At 33.2% G+C, this 22,937-nt stretch overlaps 2 protein-coding genes across 3 annotated transcripts; both read right to left on the reverse strand.

The window, feature by feature from the left end:
• Positions 1-766: 766 nt before the first annotated feature.
• LOC122593309 (RNA-binding protein BRN1) lies at positions 767-5,597 on the reverse strand. Of its 2 annotated transcripts, XM_043765702.1 has the most exons (9): positions 5,338-5,597; positions 4,656-4,738; positions 2,950-3,001; positions 2,703-2,828; positions 2,518-2,597; positions 2,220-2,402; positions 1,814-2,111; positions 1,208-1,351; positions 767-1,138 (listed from the first exon to the last, which is right to left on the reverse strand). In XM_043765702.1, the coding sequence occupies exons 1-9, from the start codon at positions 5,507-5,509 to the stop codon at positions 1,011-1,013; spliced, it is 1,266 nt and encodes a 421-aa protein (XP_043621637.1). In that variant the 5' UTR covers positions 5,510-5,597; the 3' UTR covers positions 767-1,010. The 2 variants fall into 2 exon arrangements, with proteins under 2 accessions (XP_043621637.1, XP_043621638.1); XM_043765703.1 differs by lacking the exons at positions 767-1,138; positions 1,208-1,351 and adding an exon at positions 1,630-1,718.
• Positions 5,598-13,174: 7,577 nt separating this feature from the next.
• Positions 13,175-16,790, reverse strand: LOC122593070. Its single transcript, XM_043765413.1, has 4 exons — positions 16,669-16,790; positions 15,268-16,092; positions 15,064-15,183; positions 13,175-14,587 (listed from the first exon to the last, which is right to left on the reverse strand). The coding sequence occupies exons 2-4, from the start codon at positions 16,033-16,035 to the stop codon at positions 13,289-13,291; spliced, it is 2,187 nt and encodes a 728-aa protein (XP_043621348.1). The 5' UTR covers positions 16,036-16,092; positions 16,669-16,790; the 3' UTR covers positions 13,175-13,288.
• Between the last annotated feature and the right edge of the window lie 6,147 nt (positions 16,791-22,937).

Consider the following 22,937-nt stretch of genomic DNA (forward strand, 5'->3'; position numbering starts at 1 on the left):
TTAGAGTTTTGAACCTGATGGGTTCATGCATCCATGGGTGACCTACACCAATATGACACATTGATGTCAGATGAATCATTGCAACGGGCTTTGCAAAGTAAATTCAGACATGCGTAACCAAGTTGACTCAGAAGCTAAAGCAGCAACTGCTTGTTCTACCAATACATGTTTGAATAATTAATCTGCAGACAGTCAACACATAGTAAAAAACTTAACTACAAGTGAGAATCATAATAGTAATAGAAATATCTGCATACGACATACCTGAAAGATTACTGAGGTTTAAACCTTAGACATACATCTGTAAACACACAGCAAGTATGTATTCATCCCAAAACTTTCAACCCAGGGGCCATGACAGAGGGATATGCCTAGACAACCGTCCGAACATTATAAACAAAAATAACACCTACAGGTGTGTAAAAAAACAACATGCAAAAGGGTGAAGGGTCGAATGTAAGAAGGAAAATACCTGGATACAAAACAAACCACAGTTGGAAACACATCTTCGATGAAGACAACAATAAAGAAAAACTCACATAACTTTGTGCCTCAATAAATCCAGCAAAAAGTGTCGCTTTGAAGTATTCTATGCTTGTATCAACTACTAAATATGAACCACACCCATGTTTATTTTTTATATAACACGGAAAAAAACAAGATTGGAAAAGTTGATCATCACAAAAAAGAATCAGAATTTGTCTTGAAAGAGAGGCAAATGAAATTTCTAAAAATAAGCTTTTAAAACACTACGCTACTAACGTTGTAGAGAAAAGAATCAATATATTGAAAGTAAATGACTAAATGAATTAATATGTTACACAATTACAGATTACAAAGGCACACAATTAACAAAGAAATAAAAGTGTCAGGGCTTTGGCTACAAGTGGGATGGAACAGCATGTACTTTCAATGATTGTCCCAGATCCACCCCATAGCAGTTCAACCACAGAAACTCGCATATGCACATTACAAATAGAGTTCTGTGGCCTTCGATAGCTTACCATAAATTAGTAAGCTTTATTTTGTTTGTTGTCTCTTTTAAGTTGAACCTTCAACTTCTTACCACCTAACTGGTATCCATTCATAGTATTAATTGCAGACTGGGCGGAAGATGGGGAATCGTAACTAACGAAACCTGCAATCACACGGTAATTAGAGGCAGACATGTAAGTAAGGTTAGAATAGAATATATTAAAGTCCGTACCAAAGCACTTGCTCACACCGGTGGCCTTGTCGACAAAAACCTTGGAGCTCAAAACCCTTCCAAATGACTGAAACGCATTTGCAAGCTCTTCATCACCAAATTCTTGGGGGATGTGATATATGAACAAATTGGCACCAGGTGGACCTACATTTATATTTTTATGCTTAAATTGACTATAATAATGGGTAGATGAGGAGGTGGCGAGATGGGCATGTCCCACACTTATGTAACGGGTCACCAATTTGGGTTAAAGCCGGATAATAGGTAAAGTTCAAAACAGAGGTGGACCGGTTGGGTGGACCTGGCAACACTTTTTAGTTGAATTTTATAAATACTTAATATGTTGTTGACCATGATGAATAATTAGTGTGTTGTTAACCATGATTCCATAAAAGAAAAAAAATTAACATACAAATTTGAATAAAACAATTTAGGATGTCGTACGCATTAAATGTAAATACATTGGGTGACTTCCAACACATTTCCCAATTACCCTTCTAGCTAAAATCACCTGTTTGAGATAATCAAAAACCTAAATCAACAACACTAGTAGAAGTGGACGTTAACACAAAGGAAAGCTAATCTACATAAGAAATGTTTACCAACCTTCGATATGGTCTGCAGCACTTCCACTGACTGTTGAGGATGTTGACGCATTATTATTGGCAACTTCTGGTGGAACTGGGCTAGACGGGCCACTAAAAGGCCTGATTCCCCCGGGGTATGCCAGGGGATATTGAAGTCGTGGCACAGCTGGATAAGCAGAGCCCATATAACCAGTTGGAGAAACTGCAAAGTTTCTAGGAGACCCTGCTCGTAATGCATTTGCTTGGTTTGGGCTAAAAGGGGGTTGATTCTGCACCGGGGGAAGGCGATACGGCATAAGCCCATAACTTCCAGGAGCCTACTTAAAATATCAACTCTTAACCACAAGGTATCTATAATGCCACACAATAATCGAAACAAAAGAAAAAAAATATTGAAGTGATTCAATACTTATGGGGAGACAAACCTGATACCCATAACCATTATATGGTGGCATATAACCCATTGGAAGTGCTCCAAATAAAGATGGATGTTGTGTCGGGTCGACATTTGCTAAAGAAGAGGCCAGTGATTGTGCTTTCTGAGCCTTTCTAGCTTGCCTTTCCTTTTCAGTGTCTGCCCATTTAACAACCAAAGGTACAGTTGAACCCTAATACAGAAAAAAACAAAATTACAAAAGGCAGCTATGATAATGGAACATACCATGCACTTTCTAATGGAAAAAAAAAAACCTACAATACCAAAAAACTTGTATATATACAAACCTCCATCTTGTGTTTTCCATTGAGGGCCTCTATAGCGGCAACAGCTTGTTCTTTTGTCTCGTACTTAACAAAAGCACAACCTGGTACAATCATGATTCTAGAACATGAAATGAAGCCCCCGAAAAAGGTACCAATCTTTAATATATTACACTACTGAATAAAAGTCCAGAAGATGTGATATGCACCTTTGCTCGTTTGTTGGGAACCTCTAAGAATTTGCAAGTCTTTTGGGGTTCCATATTGTGAAAACAATGCTGAAACTTCACCTTCAGAAACATTCTTAGGAAGCATACCGATGAAGAGTTTGTGTTCTTGAGCAAAAAATCAGGGGAAATATATAAGATAGTCAGGAAAAATAATATCAGCGAATTCAATAACCAACAGATAGAAAACAGGAAACAGCACTTAATTCAATGAATTAACCTCTCTTACCTAGTCGTTCCAACTCGCCATCAGCATACTTCACTTGCAATGGACTGGAAGCCTGAGACATAACAAAAGAAAATGCCTCATGCCCTCATTAAATCAAGAATGGAAAAATCATATGCTACGTCAAATAATATAAACTCCCACTCATATCTACAGGGTCAGATCCCATTTACTCTAACTCAGTGGTGTAACAAATATTGAAATCTCCATGAAACGTATAGAAAACAAGATAACATGAAATTTAGGTTCCCGTATGCTATAATATTACCACTGTATATAAACTTCAATGTACTATTTCATAATTTGTTCTGATTAGCATTGTGGTAGTTGGTTTCAAAAGTAATTACACAGGTAGCATAATCTATAGAGAACTAAAATATGTTAGACCCATATAAAGCAACCAGAAAACTCTACTCATTATAAAAATCTAGGGCCAGCGTTAATACAAAAAAGTAAAACGCATTTAGATTTCCATAACTGCATTCAACAGGTCAATAGAGTAACCATATACGATATCAATAGTTGACTGAATACAATATTAGTGCTTTGGTCTACACGACTACACGTGAATTTGAGTAGCAACTTTTGTAGAATATGGTGATGTTTGTTTATCTAATCCCATCAAATGTACATACTTGTCCTATATGGAGCTGTAAAAACAATGAGATGTCCCAAATGTAGAACATCAAACAGTAATGATGAACATTTTGAAACTTAAATTAAATAATAAATAACATAAAAAGAGGTTAATAAAAAAAGAACAGAAAGTTGGAATATAATTGGTCATTTTCAAAAACTATACAATTAGCAGTTTAGTACCAACTTCTTCTCCGTAATTTAACTTTTAACTTGTATGCACTTATTGCATTAGTTTATGTTGATAAAAAGTTATCACCATAATGAATATCATATTATACTATTAATAGCAGTTACAATAGAGGATATATGTTTGAAATAATTGTTGTCGTGCCTTGCAAGAGAATGTACTAGCCAACTTTAAATGAGTGTCTCAAAGCAAGGATGATGTCTAATAAAGCATGTTGCTTCAATACACCTATTTTAGCCACAAAAAACTTTACTAAACTTTATGATTTTGTTCTTTCAAATAAGAAAAGAAAAAGTAATCAACTCTCTTTTTAAACAGGAAACCCATGCATTCGAGTACGTTCAGCGTGAAGAAATCAAGTTTTATTAAGGTCAAATACCATTCCTACACATAAATAATCATCTAATTTGCACTTTATCTCCTCATAAGTACTTTTTCATCAAATTTCACTTTATCACAATGTAGGTTCCTACTACTGTTCCTTACATCTAGTGCAATTTCCAACATTTGATCCAATGAATAATACAAAAAAAATATATGTCGGCAATAAGTTCATATAACATTTGCAACAACACAATGAGTGATACAGACAATTTAAAGGTTAAAAAATCATTTTTTTTATTGTTGGAATTTTACAGGACATTCTATACATAGAATCTACCGATTTCCATGAATATCCCAAAGATAGAAAAGGTCTGAAATTTTTATGAAATCGGAAATATTACAATACAATTCTTCTGAATCAAACTTTTTACCAAATAACATGAATTTCTACAATGCACAATATTATTTTTATAAAAAAAAAAAAAAAAAAAAAACACTCAGACACCGACTACAATAAAGATAAAATCGACATTACAAAGGAAACTGAGCAGGATCTTACCCCAGGCAAGGTTTTCTGATTATGAAAGGCATTCACTGCTTTATCCGCTTCATCTCTAGACGGGCATATTACAAAACAACAGCCTGGTGATAACAAATAAAGGTGTTTCTCTCAATTACAATATATTTCAATTAGTCAACACAAATAAACATACATTTTAAAATTAAAAAATACTTAAAACAAATTGTCAACGATAATTGAAGTTTCCAACTTTTAAACACAAGATTCTCAATTAATCAACACATCTAAAACAATAAAATTCAAAAATTATTTTATATATATATATACACATATATAGCATGCATTGTGATCCATAAGTGACATTGACAGCTGTCAATTAGGGTTTAAAACACAATAAGTCAACACAAATCTACAATAAACTAAATTTATAAAAAGTAATAAAACTTGAAAACAGCACCGTGAATCACGCAATGTGATCCGGAGATACAAATAACTATAATAAGTTAGGGTTTCAATCACACAAATTCTCAATAATTCAATACAAAATCTATATCTATGAATGTATGAAACATAAAAAATAATAAAAATAGTAATAATAATAATAACGTGAATCACGCATTGTGATCCGGAAGTGACATTAACGAATTATTATTACAAAAAAAATAAAACGAGAGGGAAATAAATAATAAGAGAGAAAAAAAAAAAAAAAAGAGAGGAAAACCTCGAGAAGCACGCGTGGCTTTGTCTTTAATGATGTTGACTTCGTCAACAAGAGCGAATTCGTTGAACATTGAAATAAGCTGTGATTCAGTCATGTGTTTAGGGACTTGACCGACGAACAGCTTCACACTCTCGTCGCTGTGTTTTAGCGACGGCGGCTTTCCTTCCGCCATTAATGCCGTTTCTCTCTCTCGGTGATCGCTCTCTCTCTCAAACAAACACACACTTTCTCTCTCTCTTCTCTCTCGCTATAAATTTATTTGTGTATTTGTTTTGTTTCTCTCTCTATACACTTGTGAGGGGAAAATAGCAAATGTTTGTATGTTTATGTGATCCTTGTATTATGATTGTTTTATTGTTTAGTCCCTTGATTTTATCTATTTGTTTATTTCCACATTGAAAACTAGAAACATATTAAGAGTGTTCACAGACCAATCAACCCTCCTACAACATCCACAGCTAGATCAAATATGTCGTCAGGCTAGACAAGTTCAACCCATTTAAGCTTGATGGTTTCGAGTTCATTTTTTTCTTCTTTTATAAAATTTATATAATTTTATGTATATTTGTCCTCGACTGTAAAAAAAAATAATACAATAAACAATCAAGATAACAATACTTATTTTCATTGTAGTTGTAAGAGGGTTGATTATAAACTAGAAGCTATATCAGCTCTTAAGTTGTAGTTTTTAGATATTTCTAAATATATCAAATTTAATATATAACAAATGATAAGTTTGTGTATCTTGTTTTAGTGTGTAATTGGGTATTTGGGTTAACTCTCGTTTTTTTGTTTATTTTTCAAAATAGTATGTTATGTTTCTATCCGTCTATGTATATACCTGTATACATAATTCAAAATTTGAATTGTGAAAGTTTTGCCTAGCCTGATTATTATGGTTTTTCTTTTGCTTAAGCCACAATTGGACCAAATAACCCAGTTTTCTACAAACTTAAACATCAAAACTAATTTTAAAAAACCAATCTGTCAAAACCAACCAAAATACTCTAGTTTTGTCAATTTGAACGGTTTGAAGAACATCCTTGATAATCTGATAGACACCATTACTTATCAAGTGTATCTCATTTAAGTTTTACCTAATGTAAATTTTTTTTTTCTAATAATTGATGTTTTTGTGCATTTTAACGTAAAATAGTATTTCAAAAAAAAAATTCTCTAAAATTAATCTTTATGGCTACAAGTTAGACAATTTTATATAGTTTTCACAATTTTAATTTCAAAAAGCTTATGTTGACAACTTGAATACATACTTTGAAATGTTAGTTTGTGGTTTTTGAAAAATAAAAAACATCACCATTTAGTTTTATAAGATATATATAGGATTTCACGGTGGCAAATTATCAAACACGTGAGCTATCAAACCATATCTAGTACCATACTACAATAACAACTTATTAAGTATGTGTTAGTAATAGGTTGGTTAAGACTCTGAGCATTTATCAATGTTGCACTAGTCAAGAATATGATCACGAAAGGAACGTATTCAATAATATTCTCATATTCATAGCCAAAAGTCCGTTTTATGTCTTCTTCATGAAAGTACCAAACAACAATTGGAATATTAGTGACTCGCAATGACCTTTCGTGCGTGTTTTTATATCTTATGTTATACGGTATATCTTATAAATAAACTAAATGGCTTTTCTTTTTAATTTTTTTCTAAAATCTTAGCTACCATCAAAGTCTAACATATGTTATCTTAACCGGATTTACGTTAAAGAGCCCCATCACACAATAGATTTCTATTTCATTAACAATGGAGCTTATTTTCCTAGTCGAAAAGCTTGAAGCTCTTTAACCAAGCCAAAATTTTTATTAGATAAGAGTTTTTTCTTAAAAACTTGAAACTTGAAAATCCAAAAATCTTCTTGATAATGAAGGCTAGATCAACTGGTTGGAGTCATCCCTGGTTTTACCTCAAGTCATGAGTTCGACTCTCTAAAGTGACATGTCCTGGGGGTTTTCCTTTGAATCGCCTGTAACGGCTTATTATCTATATATCATAGTCTAGAGTACGTACATGACTTCACCATATTCGATAAGGTGTCCCTTAATGTCAAATACTGATCGACTGTTAAAAAAAATTACAATCCTAATAATTAAATAGTGAACAGGTCCTAAATGTGTGGATTTTGATTTTGACAAGTTGACAGGAAAAGGGGGTACTTGTTATAAACTTGGGCCAATAGATAAAACAGGACTAACGAAAAGCGATGCGATTAACATGTAAAAGGAAATCCTGCCAACCTTTTCCTTATCATATTTATTTTATTTCTATTTTAGCGATGGTACTAAAAGAGTGACATCTGAATATCATTGTCACAAAATTTAAGCACCCCACTATATCTGTTTTTCTTAAAATGAATGTGTGTTTGAGGTTTTAAATCAATATGAAATTTGATTAAAAATTAAAAATATGTTTAATAAAGAAATATAAGACGCATAATAAATTAGATGTGATAATTAAGAAACACAAAATAAGATATTCACACAGATATTTTGAACTAGATATGTTATTACTTATTAGGCATGTTTAAAGCTTTGGTCTCATAATATGTAAAATGAATCGCTAACAATAAAACATATCAAGATCTTGTCATGTTTAATATTACCATCAAAATGTGTATATACTTGACTTTAGTACTATTGTGTAAGGTTAAATCAAGTGTTTAACATCATAACATTTGCATAAGAGGTCAATAGTTTTATTATAATACCTTACAAAGCTGGATTTTTTTTTAAATCTTGAATAAAATATGGAAGCAGTTTTTTTTACCTTAGGTAGAGGTAAGCGGACTACATATTAACCTCCCTCATACTTATAAGGTGTTACGTACTTACTTATTTTTGTCTTATATTATTGCAATATATGATGTTAGTATAAATATAAATCTTTACCAATCTATTGATCATAATGTTGCTACCAGTCTGCCCTGGTGAGAAGATAGGTAATGATTATATATCGGAGGGAATATCATTCCGCCCATCCGGTATCAGTTGGGTGGTGTACCATTTCGTGAGAATCGTGCCTATTCCACTCCCCACTTTTTTTGACCGTTACTTTTATACCCCTTTCTTGTTTTTCTCATCAACGTTCATATTTTTTTGAAGCTATAGGTTTATTAATGGAATTTTTGAGTTTTGTTTGCAAAGTTGAAGAAGATGATGGCGTGTTTAACCCATATCTCTTTTATCTTTTCATTCTTTTATTTTGAGTCCCTATAATATCTAGACATTACATATTTGACCCTTTATTTATTTACATACTTGACCCTTTATTTATTTATTTATTTATACATAAGATAATACAATTTATATATTTGACCCCTTTATTTATTTAATGAAAAATCTTGTTGAATTTATTATTTTGTATTAGTTCTAAATATTATATAATAAGTTAAAGTTTAAAATAAAAAGCAAAGAAAATAGTAAAAAAAAAAAAAAAAAGTGGAGAAGAATAGGCAAGCATTCCTTATAGGTGGGGAGGAATAGGCGCCTGAGTGGTAACCGGAGAGGGTTAGGGAGACATACCATCCATCCTTATAACGACAAATATGTGACTGAAATGAAACAACATAACACACAAAAAGAAAGAAAAACATGATGCTATTGATTTTATATGTTGATTGAAGATATTTAAATGAAAAAATCAATTATCATATAAATGCATATGTAATTGACACCTATATTGACTACTACAAATTATATACATTATTAACATAATATGTGACAATAAAAAAAACATGTAAGTTGGGAAAATGAAATAAAGGCTATCAATAATGATAATTAGTTACAACGTAAACGTGTATACAACAATAACAACGATACTTAATCATGACAAAACTCGGGGTATGAAGAAGGTAAGATGTAGACAACTATATTTTTTTCCCAAAGGCAAATTAACTGCTTTTAAAAAGATCTCTACCCTATGACTTTACTCTTAAAATAGTCTCAACGACAACACGAAACCAAAGCAAAAAAAAAGGAAACCGAATCTCGATCTCATAACAAGATCTCTCGATCTTAGATCTAGAGTTCCATTCTAAAAAGAGAAAACCCTGGAGAGAAAAAGTCATTTAAGAGAAAGTCATTTCCCCTCTACATAGATCTATATATAATCACGGAACGAATACAATGTTAATGTATATATACACTTATACTTATAGTAAGAATAATTCTTGATTAAATGACACTATTTGAAAGTATACTAACATTATTTATAACAGTGAAAAATTGTAGTAATGTAATATACTCTGTAACTTTTTAACTAATACGAGTAACTTTTATAAAAATGTAATAATTCTTCTATACCATATATATGTTCAAATAAACTGACAAACAATTAAGTGTCGTAAATTTGGAGGGCTAAAGTTAAGGGTGAGAAAAGCTAGGCCGTCGAGTTCCAAGAATTTAAGCTCGTTATTGTTCAAGCTCGAACTCTTGTTTATCTTTATTTTTAAGTTTTTATTTAACTATATATCAATTGATAAAATCATCTAATTACTTTAGTTGAAACTCGAATAATCTCAATTATGATCATGTACGAACTAATCTTGTATTTAAAAACTCATAAAACTAACTTTAATAGTGTGCTTCATATAATTTGAAAATATTCCGTTATAATCTATTAAGATAATGAACTTATAACCATATAATGGAAGACTCAATTAGCTCAAATAACTCATGAAGCTCGTTCGCGTTGCTTGTTATATAGTTACACGGTTTTCGAACGAGCCGAGTAAAGAAATAACCATAAGCTTGCTCACTTAACTACTCGTGTTCAATAACTACTCGTGCTCACACCTAGTATCTTTATAGTGTATACAAAAAAGTGGTTGGGAAATAAAACGTTCACGTGATAAAATCAATAAATGGTCAACTATTTTATCATTTGATACTCGTAATTGTCGAATATCATTTCTTGATTAATTTCTACTAATAAACTAAAACAGGATTGAAATATTCTTAAAACGATACGTGGCGTAATATTTGATTGATACGTGTCTTTTTAATTTATTTATTCTATTAAATTAGTTATTTTAATTGTATATAAATTCAATTTTCTTATTTGACTTAGAATTAAACTCTAACTCTTAGCTTATAAACACAAAAAACATTATAATCTTATTTGATTAATCGTTTTCTCATTAATAAAAGTGTCTTGAGTTTATGATCCGAAATCACAAGGCTATTTTTCGTCATCCTCTATGCTTACAAGTTTTGATTTTGATGTGATTTTAAAAATTTAAGGTAAATCCAAAACTTGAACTAAAAATATATTATATTTACCATTACTATTTATTATAACTTAGTTTCGATCATCTGTTTACTTTAAGCACAATTTCTTTCATATTCACAAATTATGTATGAGACATATTTGAATTTCTTTATAACACAATATATATAGCTACCGTACATTGTACGAGTATTATGACTAGTATAATAATATACATAGAAGGTCAGTTTTGATCTTCTATATATATTATATGGGATAATGATTCGTACTGCAGACTTTACCTAAGTTTAGGTACTGCCACATTAAAAAAAAGTTACATATTAAACCTTTGAATTTGATAAACATACATAGAGCCCCTGAATTTTACATAAACCCTCATTTAATTTTACATAATCCCATCTGTTTTACCTAAAATAGGTATTGCATGTTTTACCTAACATTTTCTCATATTATATTTATACTTCTTTATCAAACAAATTTTTCTTTTTCTTTTCTCTTAAATAATGATCAGGTACACATGAAATATTTTCACATAATATACTCATGATACTTTTAATGAAATTATTTATAGCATACACCTTTAACCCTTAAAATAACCACAAATCTCTATTTACATGAATTACTTTTACATTAATAATTATACTCTTACCACCACCGCCACCATCGTCGCCACCACCACCATCTACCAGTAACTTTTACATTAATAATTATACTCTTACCACCACCGCCACCATCGTCGCCACCATCACCATCTACCGTCATTGCTTGTGCAATATGCGGATACTCTCTAATTATAATTTATGTATACCCCAATTGGCCAGTTTTTATTATTTTCACCATTACAAACATATGATTGCTCCTTCTCATTAATAGCTTCACATTCATTAATGTTTTGCCCATTTTTGCATGTTCTCCACCTACAATTTTTTTAAACTTATAATAATTATTTCGACAGCTACGTTCTACAAGTCTAATCATAGTCTCTTGTGCCATTCAATTCAGATAAAACTTGGATAACGGAATTTTGTTGTGGTTGCAGATAATGAAAGAAAGTATACTTTTAAAAAATTTACAACTCCCATTAATAATTTTTGGAGAAATTCTATTATGGGTTTTAAGTTCAATTGCAATAGCAACCCTCCTTTGTCCATTGTCCTCCAAAGCAGCTACCAGATTTACTTTACATTGTTAGATATAAAACATATAATTTCAAGAAACGAACAATAATGGTCTATTACATAATTAGATATTACAGGCCCGATGCTATACAAGTCAGGAGGGATAGAAGATGACGTGACTCTCCATATATACATGCTAGATGGCTGAAACAAATGACCGCTATAGGAGTCCTACACGACAATCAGACCAACAACGTGGTACATGTCAGAATGGTAGCCGATCACAAAGGCACACACGAACATGATAGAGGTGGCAGAGATGAAGAAGGGTGATAACACCCAAGGTTTAAATCTAGCTTTTGGCTTCTAATGTTATCAACAACTTACCAGTGCATAGCGGAAACACCGACAAAAAGTTTGCTATGACGTCCATACCTGTGTGTGTGCGCATATGATATTTTTTGAAAGATGTGGGAGAGAGATGAGGGGTAAAGGGATGAACGAGGAAGAGAAGATTAAGCGGAAATAAGTGAAAGTTACAAACAATGGTTTAGAACTTTAGATCAATTCTCGCCTTTAGATTAAAAGATTTCAAGTAGTGTTACATATGTTTTATGACATAGTATAGATAATTACTCATTCCCATTACGAGCTTGACCACTACTTTTGTCAGATATCCAAATTGTTTAACCCATCCAACGTTTATAGCAAGTAGCAAACTACTCCTTTAATTCTAATTCTCCAGTTTCACTCTTAACCCAATTTAAGTATATCAAACAGGGCCCATACGGACATGTCTCTTGACCAAGGTCCCACAGTCGTAAACAAAGAGACAGCATCATGTCATTGTTGGTTACAAACACAAGGTACTGTCTGATGTAATTTAGAGTATAGTCCCCAATGCTTTTATGCAGTTTCCAACATTGGTATACCCTTTATAATTTAAGAAAAATGCTAAACAAAGCCCTAAGGGCTTTACTTAACATGCATAAAAAAGTTATACGTTTCTATATTAAAAGCCCACCGCCTGATTTTTATGGTAAGTGTACAATTATTTAATGCACCTTAACGAAAGCCCTTAGGGCTTTGTTTAGCAAAACTCTTTAATTAAACATAAGATTTCAAACCAACAATTACCTAACACGCACAGTCCCACAACCTATAATTGTCACCCCAATTCGTCAAATTAATAATCTAACCTACTTAGGAAGACTTAATAGCAAGCACATACGTATATCACCCATCTTTTGGGTTTGCCTTATCAATAGACACAAGCTCTCATAGAAATCATATTATCAGATATTGTAGGATATAGCACAAGATTTGGACTGTACATAATATTCATCTGACTAATTGATGAACACTAACAAAGTAACAAGTTCCACCAAAATAGAACTTTAAGCTAGTATTACATCCCTTTTATACTGAAGGAAGAAAACTCAATCCGAACTTCAACACGATATTAAAACGACAGTGAGCTCATAAATAATGTCAATCTAATACAATTCCTAAAGAAAGTTTCTCATGTAACAATTGATAACATCAAACAACATGAAGTAAAAAAACAAACCTCACATCAACGGTGTATTACATAAGGTCCCGCAAACGCATATCGAGATGAGACAGGGGCGGGTTTGTATTCAAGTTCGGATTCTCTCTGACCAACACTCTGGTTGTGATTCAATAATGCATTGGTGGAGGCATTTCCAGCGTACGTTCTTTCTACCCTGTCAGATAAAATGGTTTCCCGATGAAGTCGTCTATCATCCTCCACATGTGCAGTGTCATATCCATAAGTAGAGGGAGCAGCTAGAGGATGTGAAAGATAACGCTGAACCAAGTCAGAATCCTGATCATATAGATTATATGGTACTGGTTGATACAAACCGATAGCGGGATTATGGCTAGTTGCATCTGTGTTTGGAGTCACTGAAGTAGGTTTCTCTTGGGAGGCTTTTAGGCCATAAGTTCGATAGTCCCTTTCGCTAAGAAAACGTGTATCAGCCCTGGAACCTACGTTTTCTTGAACAGTTCTATAAGGATCATAAGCAGGTGGTCCAACAGGGGTTGGGTTTTTATGTGTATCTCCTCTAAGCCCATAATTCCTATACTCTTGCTCGGATAATAGAAGTGAAGAAGTCACGCTTGGGTCAAGGAACTGCGTACTTTCTTGTTCCGGTGGTCTACCAAGGAAAGCCGTATCCGGTTGGGGTGGATCCCTTCCTTGATCGATTTTATAAGGGTCATTAGCAGTAGAACCAACAGTGTTTTGGTCTTTATGTTTATCTACTCTAAGTCCACGACTCCTATACTCTTGTTCGGTCAATAGTAGTGGAGAAGAAGCCACAGTTGGGTTTAACAACTGGATACTTTCTTGTTCAGACGGCCTACTATGAAAAACTGTGTCGGAGTGGGGAGGCTCTCTTGCTTGATCAGGTCTGTAAGGTTCATGAGCAGGAGGACCAACGGGGGTTTGGTTTTTATAATTATCTCCTCTAAGCCCATAGTTCCTATACTCTTGTTCTGTCATTAAAAGTGGAGAAGAAGCCACAGCTGGGTTTAAAAACTGCATACTTTCTTGTTCAGGTGGTCTACCAAGGAAACTCGTGTCAGGGCGCAGGAGCTCTCTTACTTGAACGGTTCTATAAGGGTCATAAGCAGGAGGACCAACAGCAGTTAAATTTCTATATCTGTCTCCTCTAAGCCCGTACATCCTATACTCCTGTTCAGTCAATAAATGCGAAGGGGAAGCCACGGTTGGCTTTGGGAGCTGCATACCTTCTAATCCAAATGGTCTACGAAGCTCATGAACAATAGACTGTGGATTTGCATGCAATAATGGAGCTGGCTTGAATAAGTTTGCAAGTCTGTTTACCTAAAAAGCAGCATAAAGTAAAGAGCTTTTTTACAAAATAGTCAGTAATACCTAGAGGTGGTAAAATGGCAGGTTGGATAATGAGTCAAGGAAGGTTTGGGTAAACAAAGAAGAATTTATTAATCCTTAAACATGTTTTTTCCCATTAAAAATAACATAAATAATAACTTAACAATCTTGTTTTCAAAAAGTGATTAGCGAGTTGTACGAAATAAAAATACACTTTAGGCTAGTTTTGACCTATTCCTGTTTAAGCTAGTTTTGACCTGTTCCCGCTTCAGCTAGTTTTGATTTACCCATTTGACCCGTTAAAGACAAGACGTACCCAAATCGACCGTTTGATTGCCACTTCTTGCTATGTTTCTTTACCCTCCAGTTTTCAAAAGTTTAGATTTTCCATTTTGCTCTAAAAAATTAAGAAAACTGCATAATTGAATTAAAGATGATACAGAAGAAAGGAATGGAAAGAGGCTCACTTGATCAAAAGTTAACTCAGTCTTAAACTTGCGAGTTCTTTCATCATAACTCTCTTTGATAGCCTTCTTAAATACACTCTCAGGTAGTGGAAGACAGTCCTTGTGAACCTCAAACCGAACCTGTACAAAATCCCAATCATCAATAAACATAAACGAGTAAAACCTTAATTTGCCGTACAACAAAAAAACCTTGTGAAAACAAACCTGAAGAGGAAAGCCACCACCAAAAGCAGCGGGTTCAAGTTTCATGCCACCACTAGAAGTTGCTTTGTATATACCGTACATAAGCTTCACATCAAAATCGAAGAGAAAAAGCTTCAAACCAGGCTTGATACCCATTACCAGATCTTTTTTGTGTGCTTGGACGCCCATGACACGATAATGATAACAATCTCGTTTAGTTTTAGCATTACACATAAAAATAAACCCTCCGAGCCTCGTGTCTTTATTTTTGGCATGGATTGTTGAAGAACTTTCCACTTCTTTCGCTTTACCAGAATGAACGCCCTTCTTTTCAGCTTCGGGTTTAGGATTTTGAGCACCTTGCATTTCCTTTGTATTTACCGGTTTAGATTTATTATCAGGCATCTTCACATTATTTTGGGGCTTTTGCGGCTGCTTTGAGCCAGAAGGCATAAGATTATTATCAGAGGAGTTATTTACAACTTCAGTATCATTCTGTTGAGAAGTGAGGGTGGTTCCCTCTTTCGATGGCAACGGCTGTGAGCTGGACTTCCCAAGTTTCGACTTCTTCTTCTTCTTCATTTTTTTGCGTTTTGCCCTTAAAGACTTTGGAGTATTCTTATCCGTGGTTGGTACCGGTGAGTCGGACTTGTCAGGTTTAGGTTTTGCATAAAAGAACTTCTTCACCAACTTGCGTTTATGCTTCAAAGGCTTCTCGTCTTTCTTTTCCGAGGTTGCCACTGGTGCATTGGCGTTGCCTTCACCGTTTCCATTCTTTTCCGATGACATAGTACCCCAATTTACAGAACGCAGCTTATTTATTTATAACCTTTAAGCGCCGCAGATCTATTCAAAGGAGGTAACACAGTCAACATATAACAACGATACAAATATATTTAGCAACAAAAATTCATTAAAAAAGCGATCAAGCAACCCGTCAACATAATTATCAGATAAGCACTTCAATATATCATATAAACAACGTAACTAGCTTCTGATACCGTCGCATGATAACAAATGTGAATTCAATTTCCTATAGATGTGACAACAACTTTCTAAACAACCAGTCTCGTTAAATAATACCATTACTTAAATGATAAAACGTCAAACCGGAAATAACGGAACTTATATTCATATTGGCACACGGAAATATTCCATTCCAACCTAATTCAAATACAACTACAACAATTTTAAGTATATCGAAATTTCACCAATAACTCAGGGGGGATCAAACCTGATGTTAATATTCTAACAAAATTATATATATATACCTGGCTCAAATCATAATCAATCTAGTTTAGGAAACGAATTAAAGAGGTCTAAAAGAAGGAATAAAACTGAAGTAGGTAATATAGATATTTATATGCATGTTAACTGAATTAGATTGAAATTAGCGCAAAAAAATAAAAATAGATTAGGAACCTTGAATGGGAGCTGTGTAGAATTATTTGGGAAGAGAGATATAGATCGGGGTGTTGATGTAAAATTGGCCTTTTTCGGGAAAGATAATTGAGAAAGGGGCAAGATATGTATCACAGTACAGGTAACAGGTCTTTGTTCATGAGTATTTAATTCGTGCGTTTTATCAAGTTAATTGGGCCTTGATTGGAATTTGATATTATTAGGCCAGTTGGTCAAAACTTAAATTGACATGGGGCCCATATTCAGGGTTTAACAATGTCGCCAAAAAACTTTAAATCCGTTATTATACTTCGGTACTAAGATTATATTCCGGCGTAATACGCGACATAAATATATTGATTTTTTATAAAAAACATAATTGATGATTATATATAAGATATGTTAATAGATGATCAAATTATTATTACTCAAAAAATATTTTGTATCGAATGCAATTAAAAGAAAAAAATAAAATTATGAATAAATAATTTCTAACTAAGACAATATAAGTATAAAAAATAGATCAATAAAAGAAAGGTATATCAGATATTTTGTATCTTGAGATTTAAGGAATTAGTAATAACACTTTTCCTCTTGTCTAGGGTTCTCTTTCTCTAACCTCTCCCTCTCCCTAATGGTAACAAATTTCTAGATCTAAGATCTGAATTTGTGATCCGAATAGTGGGATTGAGATTGAGATCGAGATTATCCCTATCCGGTTAAGGCTTCCACTCCGGTGGATCTGGAAGCAGTCTCTCTACCTTTGAGTAGGGGTAAGGTCTGTCTACTTCATACTTCCCCCATAGCCCGGCTTATGTCGAAATTGGGTACCTTGTTGTTGTTGTTGTAGATTTAAGGAATTAGAAGAAGAAAAAAACCCCAAATCGGTAAGAACAACTAAGTTTGTTCATCAAAATTAAGTATTTTAATTCACAAGATAAGTTTTATGATTTAAGACAATGGTAGAATTAGTTATCTTTAATGTATTGAAGTTTACAACATTTTATTTGAAAATTGTCTTATATCCATATTTAGAAAAAAAAAATAGAAATAAAATGACTAAAACACTAAAAATTTCAATTTAATTGTTATAAAGGGATTTGCTAACTAGTGCCCCTAATGCACTAGTTAAGAAACATTTAATGAACTTGTTATTTCCTTATTAATCAAAAATTATATTTAATGTGTATTAATTTAACATAACAATTTCTATTTTTAAATGAATAATTAATACATATTTTCATATTTTAGAAAGGTTGAACTTCATTAAATGCTACTTAACTGATGCATTAGGGGCACTAGTTAGCAAATCCCACTTGGTATAAATTATTAAAGTATAACATATTGAATGTTAATTATCATTAATTAAAGTACATAACAACAAGCATTGAAATTGAATAAAGCAACAGTTTATATTTTAGAAATGCTAATGAAATCTGTAGGCTTCATATAATATGCATTAAAAAAATTATATTTTTTCATGTTAAAAGTTCATTTTTTAATGTGCATTAAAAAGTTTTTTATATTAAAAGTGTAACATCCCGAACTTTTAATTAACGGTTGACTTGAGTCATTAAGTCAACACAATGTGTCCGTTAAGTCTCTAAGAGATTTAATGTTTATGTGTGATTAATGTGCATTATGTGTAAGTTTTAAAGCCTTAATGATTCATGTGTTAATTTGTTTAAGATGATTAATTGTGATTAAAGTGTTAGTAAGTATTCCCAATAGGTGTTTTGAGCTAAATATGAGCCATAAGGAAGCCTAAGGACTAGTTTTGACATAGATGGAAACTAAAAAACGGGATTAGGGTCTTGGAGCAGGCCATTAGCTTCTAATTACTCATATTATCCTTTTCTCTTTGAGCCCTAACCATTCCCCATTGCCATAATCAATTCCTTGTTCGATTTCATCTTTGTTTGGTTGATTCGAGAGTGTTTTGATCAAGTTTTTACATTCTCTTTATAATCTCCAGGTATCCCAGGTATAATAACATTGATTTCATGTCCTTTCAATCCCTTGATTCGATTCATAACTGATCTAGGTCTTTAGAGGGTTGATTGGAGTCAAAAACGTGAGTTTAATCAATTCGGTAACCTAAAATGATTGTTGTTGTGTTGCAAATCAATTGGATGTTAAGGGTTGTTTTCATGACATCATTAGAGTCTTAAAATGATGAATTTTGAGGGTTAAAAGTCGTTCATAAGGTTTGGGGTCGTTTGGGGTGTGTTTGGTTAAGTTTTGGAGGTTAAACAATGAGGTTTGTGCAGAATCGGGGCTAGCTGCGGCGCAACTGGAAACCAGTGACATATAGCTGCGACGCAACTTGGTAGTTGCGACGCAATAGCAACGGAATTTTTCAAATGGCCATAACTTTTGAACCGTAACTCCGTTTTTGACAAATAAGATATCCACGGAATCGTGAGAGAGTCTACTTTCTAATGGAAATGTTTTTGAAAGATGATTGTAATGTCCAGTTTCCAAAAAGGTTAATTTAGTGAGTGTATCCCGAGTTTCGTCGAGTTATGTAAGCTTTAAAGTATTAATCGAATGTCCAATGCATCAAGCATTGTCATGAGTCATGTTTATAGGTATTTAGACGTGAGTCATGTCCATAAGTGAGTGGGTATTTATTAGCTCATTATGTCGTTTAATGATTATAGGTAGTCGGGAATACTTGCAAAGATCGGTAACTTACGTTATCTTTTGTTGTGTGCTTCTATGAGGTAAGATACACTACTTTGACATACTGAGGGTTCAACAAAAGATAGTTTTCATATAATAACTTCCCCTAATGATATCTTGGTTGCTTATGGGTATTCGGGATTATACGGGAGGTGATATGAGCTATGTAGATGCATATAAAAGCCTGAAATGCTACCCCAATGATACGTATTGCTATGAGATGTTATGTATGCTTAATAGATGATATGATATGAAATGATGTATGATCTAAGATGATAAATGTTATGCAATGTTGTAATGATATACGATATGCAATGATATATGACGATGTACGTGATGTAACAATGTATGCGATGTGATGATATGAAATGAAACGCTATGAAATGTGATGTATGATGATGATATGTGAAATGTGCATGATTACATGGCTTGTTCATCTAGTTCACTAGACTTATTAAGTTGCCATGACACGTGCACGTTTAAGGGCCCAAACGTAATGATGTATATGTGATGATTGTTTAGGTTGTGTAAACACCTAAACTATATGTGATGTGAAATCGAGCTCGTAATTTGATGTGAAAGTGTTAAGCTTAACCCGTACTTGCCCTTGCCCAGTGAGTGCGTATATGGTTGCTTGGGTGGCTCCTTGCAACGTAATTACGTGGTTTGAGTATCTCCGGGTGGAGTGATTACCCACCAATGTCTTTGAACACACGGACTACTCCTGGATTGGCTTGCCATTCCTTAACGACATTGATGTACTACTGAATGGTGGTTCATCTAGTCGGGTGCGACTTATGTCACACTTAACGAGATGCATATGTTATATGAGATGCGTGACTTTTGTCACAATTATAAAGATGTTCAAATGTGATATGTGATGATGCAAAAGATGACTAGGCACATTTAGGATGACCCATCCTAATATGAAAGATGTTGATGCTATGATATGTATGTGAGATGATATGTTGATGATATGTGCCTCAACGACTTAATATGACTTTTATATAATGTTTTAAATGGACAAACGTTTTATAAACCATGTGTTAGCTTACTTAGCTAATTCGTTAGCTAACACTTGCTCTTTAAAAATGTGTTGTGCCCTCAGGTCCAACAATAATGAGCAGGTAGATGTGTGAAGATGTGAGGCATGGGTAGATGATCTTGAAGCTAGCTATAGATTACCCATAGTGGCTGCTTGCTTTAGACATTTGCTTTATGTTTAAATATTAATGACTTGTATTGATAATGTACTCGGTTGTTTAATGTTGGGCAACCAATGGATTTCCATTTAGACTTATTTTGATGATATGGCTAGTAACACCATTTAATGAATAAACCAAACAGATTTTACTGGTTTGGACTTTTAAAGTTAATTCCGCTTCTTTTAACGCCGTTAGGCAAAAGTTTTTGGAAATCCTTATTTTTAAATGTTGGGTGTTACAAAAAGTTTGCTTCTAAATTTATGATAAATGTATAACTATTCAATTCATATTAATGAAAGCCTTAGTGTTCCCATTTAGCAAAACTCTTATATTTTATACATTTATCTTGAGTGTATAAGTATCGATCATATTTATTTATCTTCATTTTTTGATGATAATAAAAATGTACGTATTTATATCGATCTTTAGTACTTATTTGATATGTAAATACATTATTTATTGATGTATAAGATATTATATGATGTTTTAATCGTTATCATTTTAAAAATATTATTATTATATTTGCACGACGTATAACTAAATTATATATATATATATATATATTGGTTTGAATATAGTGGTTACTGTAACCTCGAGCTAGGCTCCAAATGCTACTGAAAAGATATAGCGTATGCATAGGATTATCGTAGAACAGGAACTATGTGAAATAAAGGGGATTCGGTGAATCCAACATCATCAAACAAGTACATAACGCATAATGCAAATTAAGGGCAAATGAATCCTGAATCCATGTAAGTCCAAGCCCAAGTTCTAGCACAAACATCAATCAATCAACACCTCTTGGATTCTCTTGATTACCTAAAAAGTGTACTAAACAAAGTTAACACTAGGTTGGTGACTTCGTAGGAGAGAATGACAAGGATCTAATGCCACTGCCATCCATAATATGAACAAGGATAATGAGCAAGAGCAAATAGTATCGATATCAATAAGTATCGAACAAGTTCTATGACGTCAAACATGTCCACCCATGTCTCACATTGTTCTCATGTTATCCACATGTCATCGAGTACGTATAGTACTCGTATAATGTCACCAAGTACTTAGCGTACCCGTTTATATGTCCCCGTGCCTATCATGTCCATCAATGTCCCTCAACATACCACAAATGTCCATCATTGACCCACAATGTCCATCACACATGTATTCACCAAATAAGCAAATCACGGTAGTTTGAATAAGCATAATAAACAAGAACAAATAATAGTGATAGCCATAAATATCATGCAAGCTCTAACATGTTTTCACACATGCATAATGTCCCTCAATTAGACCTCATGTCATCCATAATGTCATCAAGTACCTAGATTGCCCGTATATTGTCATCAAGTACTTAAAGTACCCGTATATTGTCATCAAGCACTTAAGGTGCCCATATATATATATATATATATATATTGTCATCAAGTATGTATAGTACCCGTTTAATGTCATCATGTTTTTCATGTCTATCAACATCAACCATACACAATGCACATAAATTTCATACGACTTTACATTTAAGGAATCTTAGATGCTTATATATAGGGTCATCCGCAACCTTCCCACCACATTTGCTACTCATTAAATGTATCATCGTTTTCCATGTATGTACAACTATCCTAATCATAAATCAATCAATCCATAAATCAAACAATGTCTCCATATCAACCATGTCCATTAATGACCCTCACACGTGTATTCACATAATGAACTACTCAAGGTAGTTAGGATACGCATAGTAAGCAAGAACAAGTAATAATGATATCAACAAGTATCTTAACAAGTTCTATGTTTTCATGCATGCACACGTTGTCCCTCAATCGTTCTCTTGTCCTCCATAATGTCATCACCCAAGACACTCAAACATATGCACAATTAAATCATGTCATCAATCAAGAAAAATCAAGCGTATGTACAATTGAACTATGTCATAAATCAAGGCAAACATATAATTGCACAATCAAGCAAGTAAACACACAAAAGTTGTACACTTTTCAGCCTGAATCTCAATTGAGTAGGGAGCTACGAAACTCACCTTTGCCAGTTATCGAATGTAGAATAAGCTAGAATCGTCAATTGTTCACTGAATGTTCACGGACTATCAATGTACGATTATATCATAATGTCATCAATGTCAACTCTAAACCCTTAAACAAGTTAGTCTAGTTAGTTCGAGTCAAGTCACAAACCCACAAAACACTCCAACAACTTTCCCGAATAGAGACAAAACACTTTGACTTGACATTTTTAGAAATGGGGGAATTTTCGTCTCAAATAAATGTTATCACAATAAATTAGACTCTCATTAGATTCTAACGATAGTTCATATGACTTGATTGGACTTACGAATAAAAAGTTATAAATGTTCGAAGGTTCGTCATGAAAACAACACAAACT

Source organism: Erigeron canadensis, chromosome 3 (genome assembly GCF_010389155.1).
Source record: "Erigeron canadensis isolate Cc75 chromosome 3, C_canadensis_v1, whole genome shotgun sequence".
NCBI lineage: Eukaryota > Viridiplantae > Streptophyta > Magnoliopsida > Asterales > Asteraceae > Erigeron > Erigeron canadensis.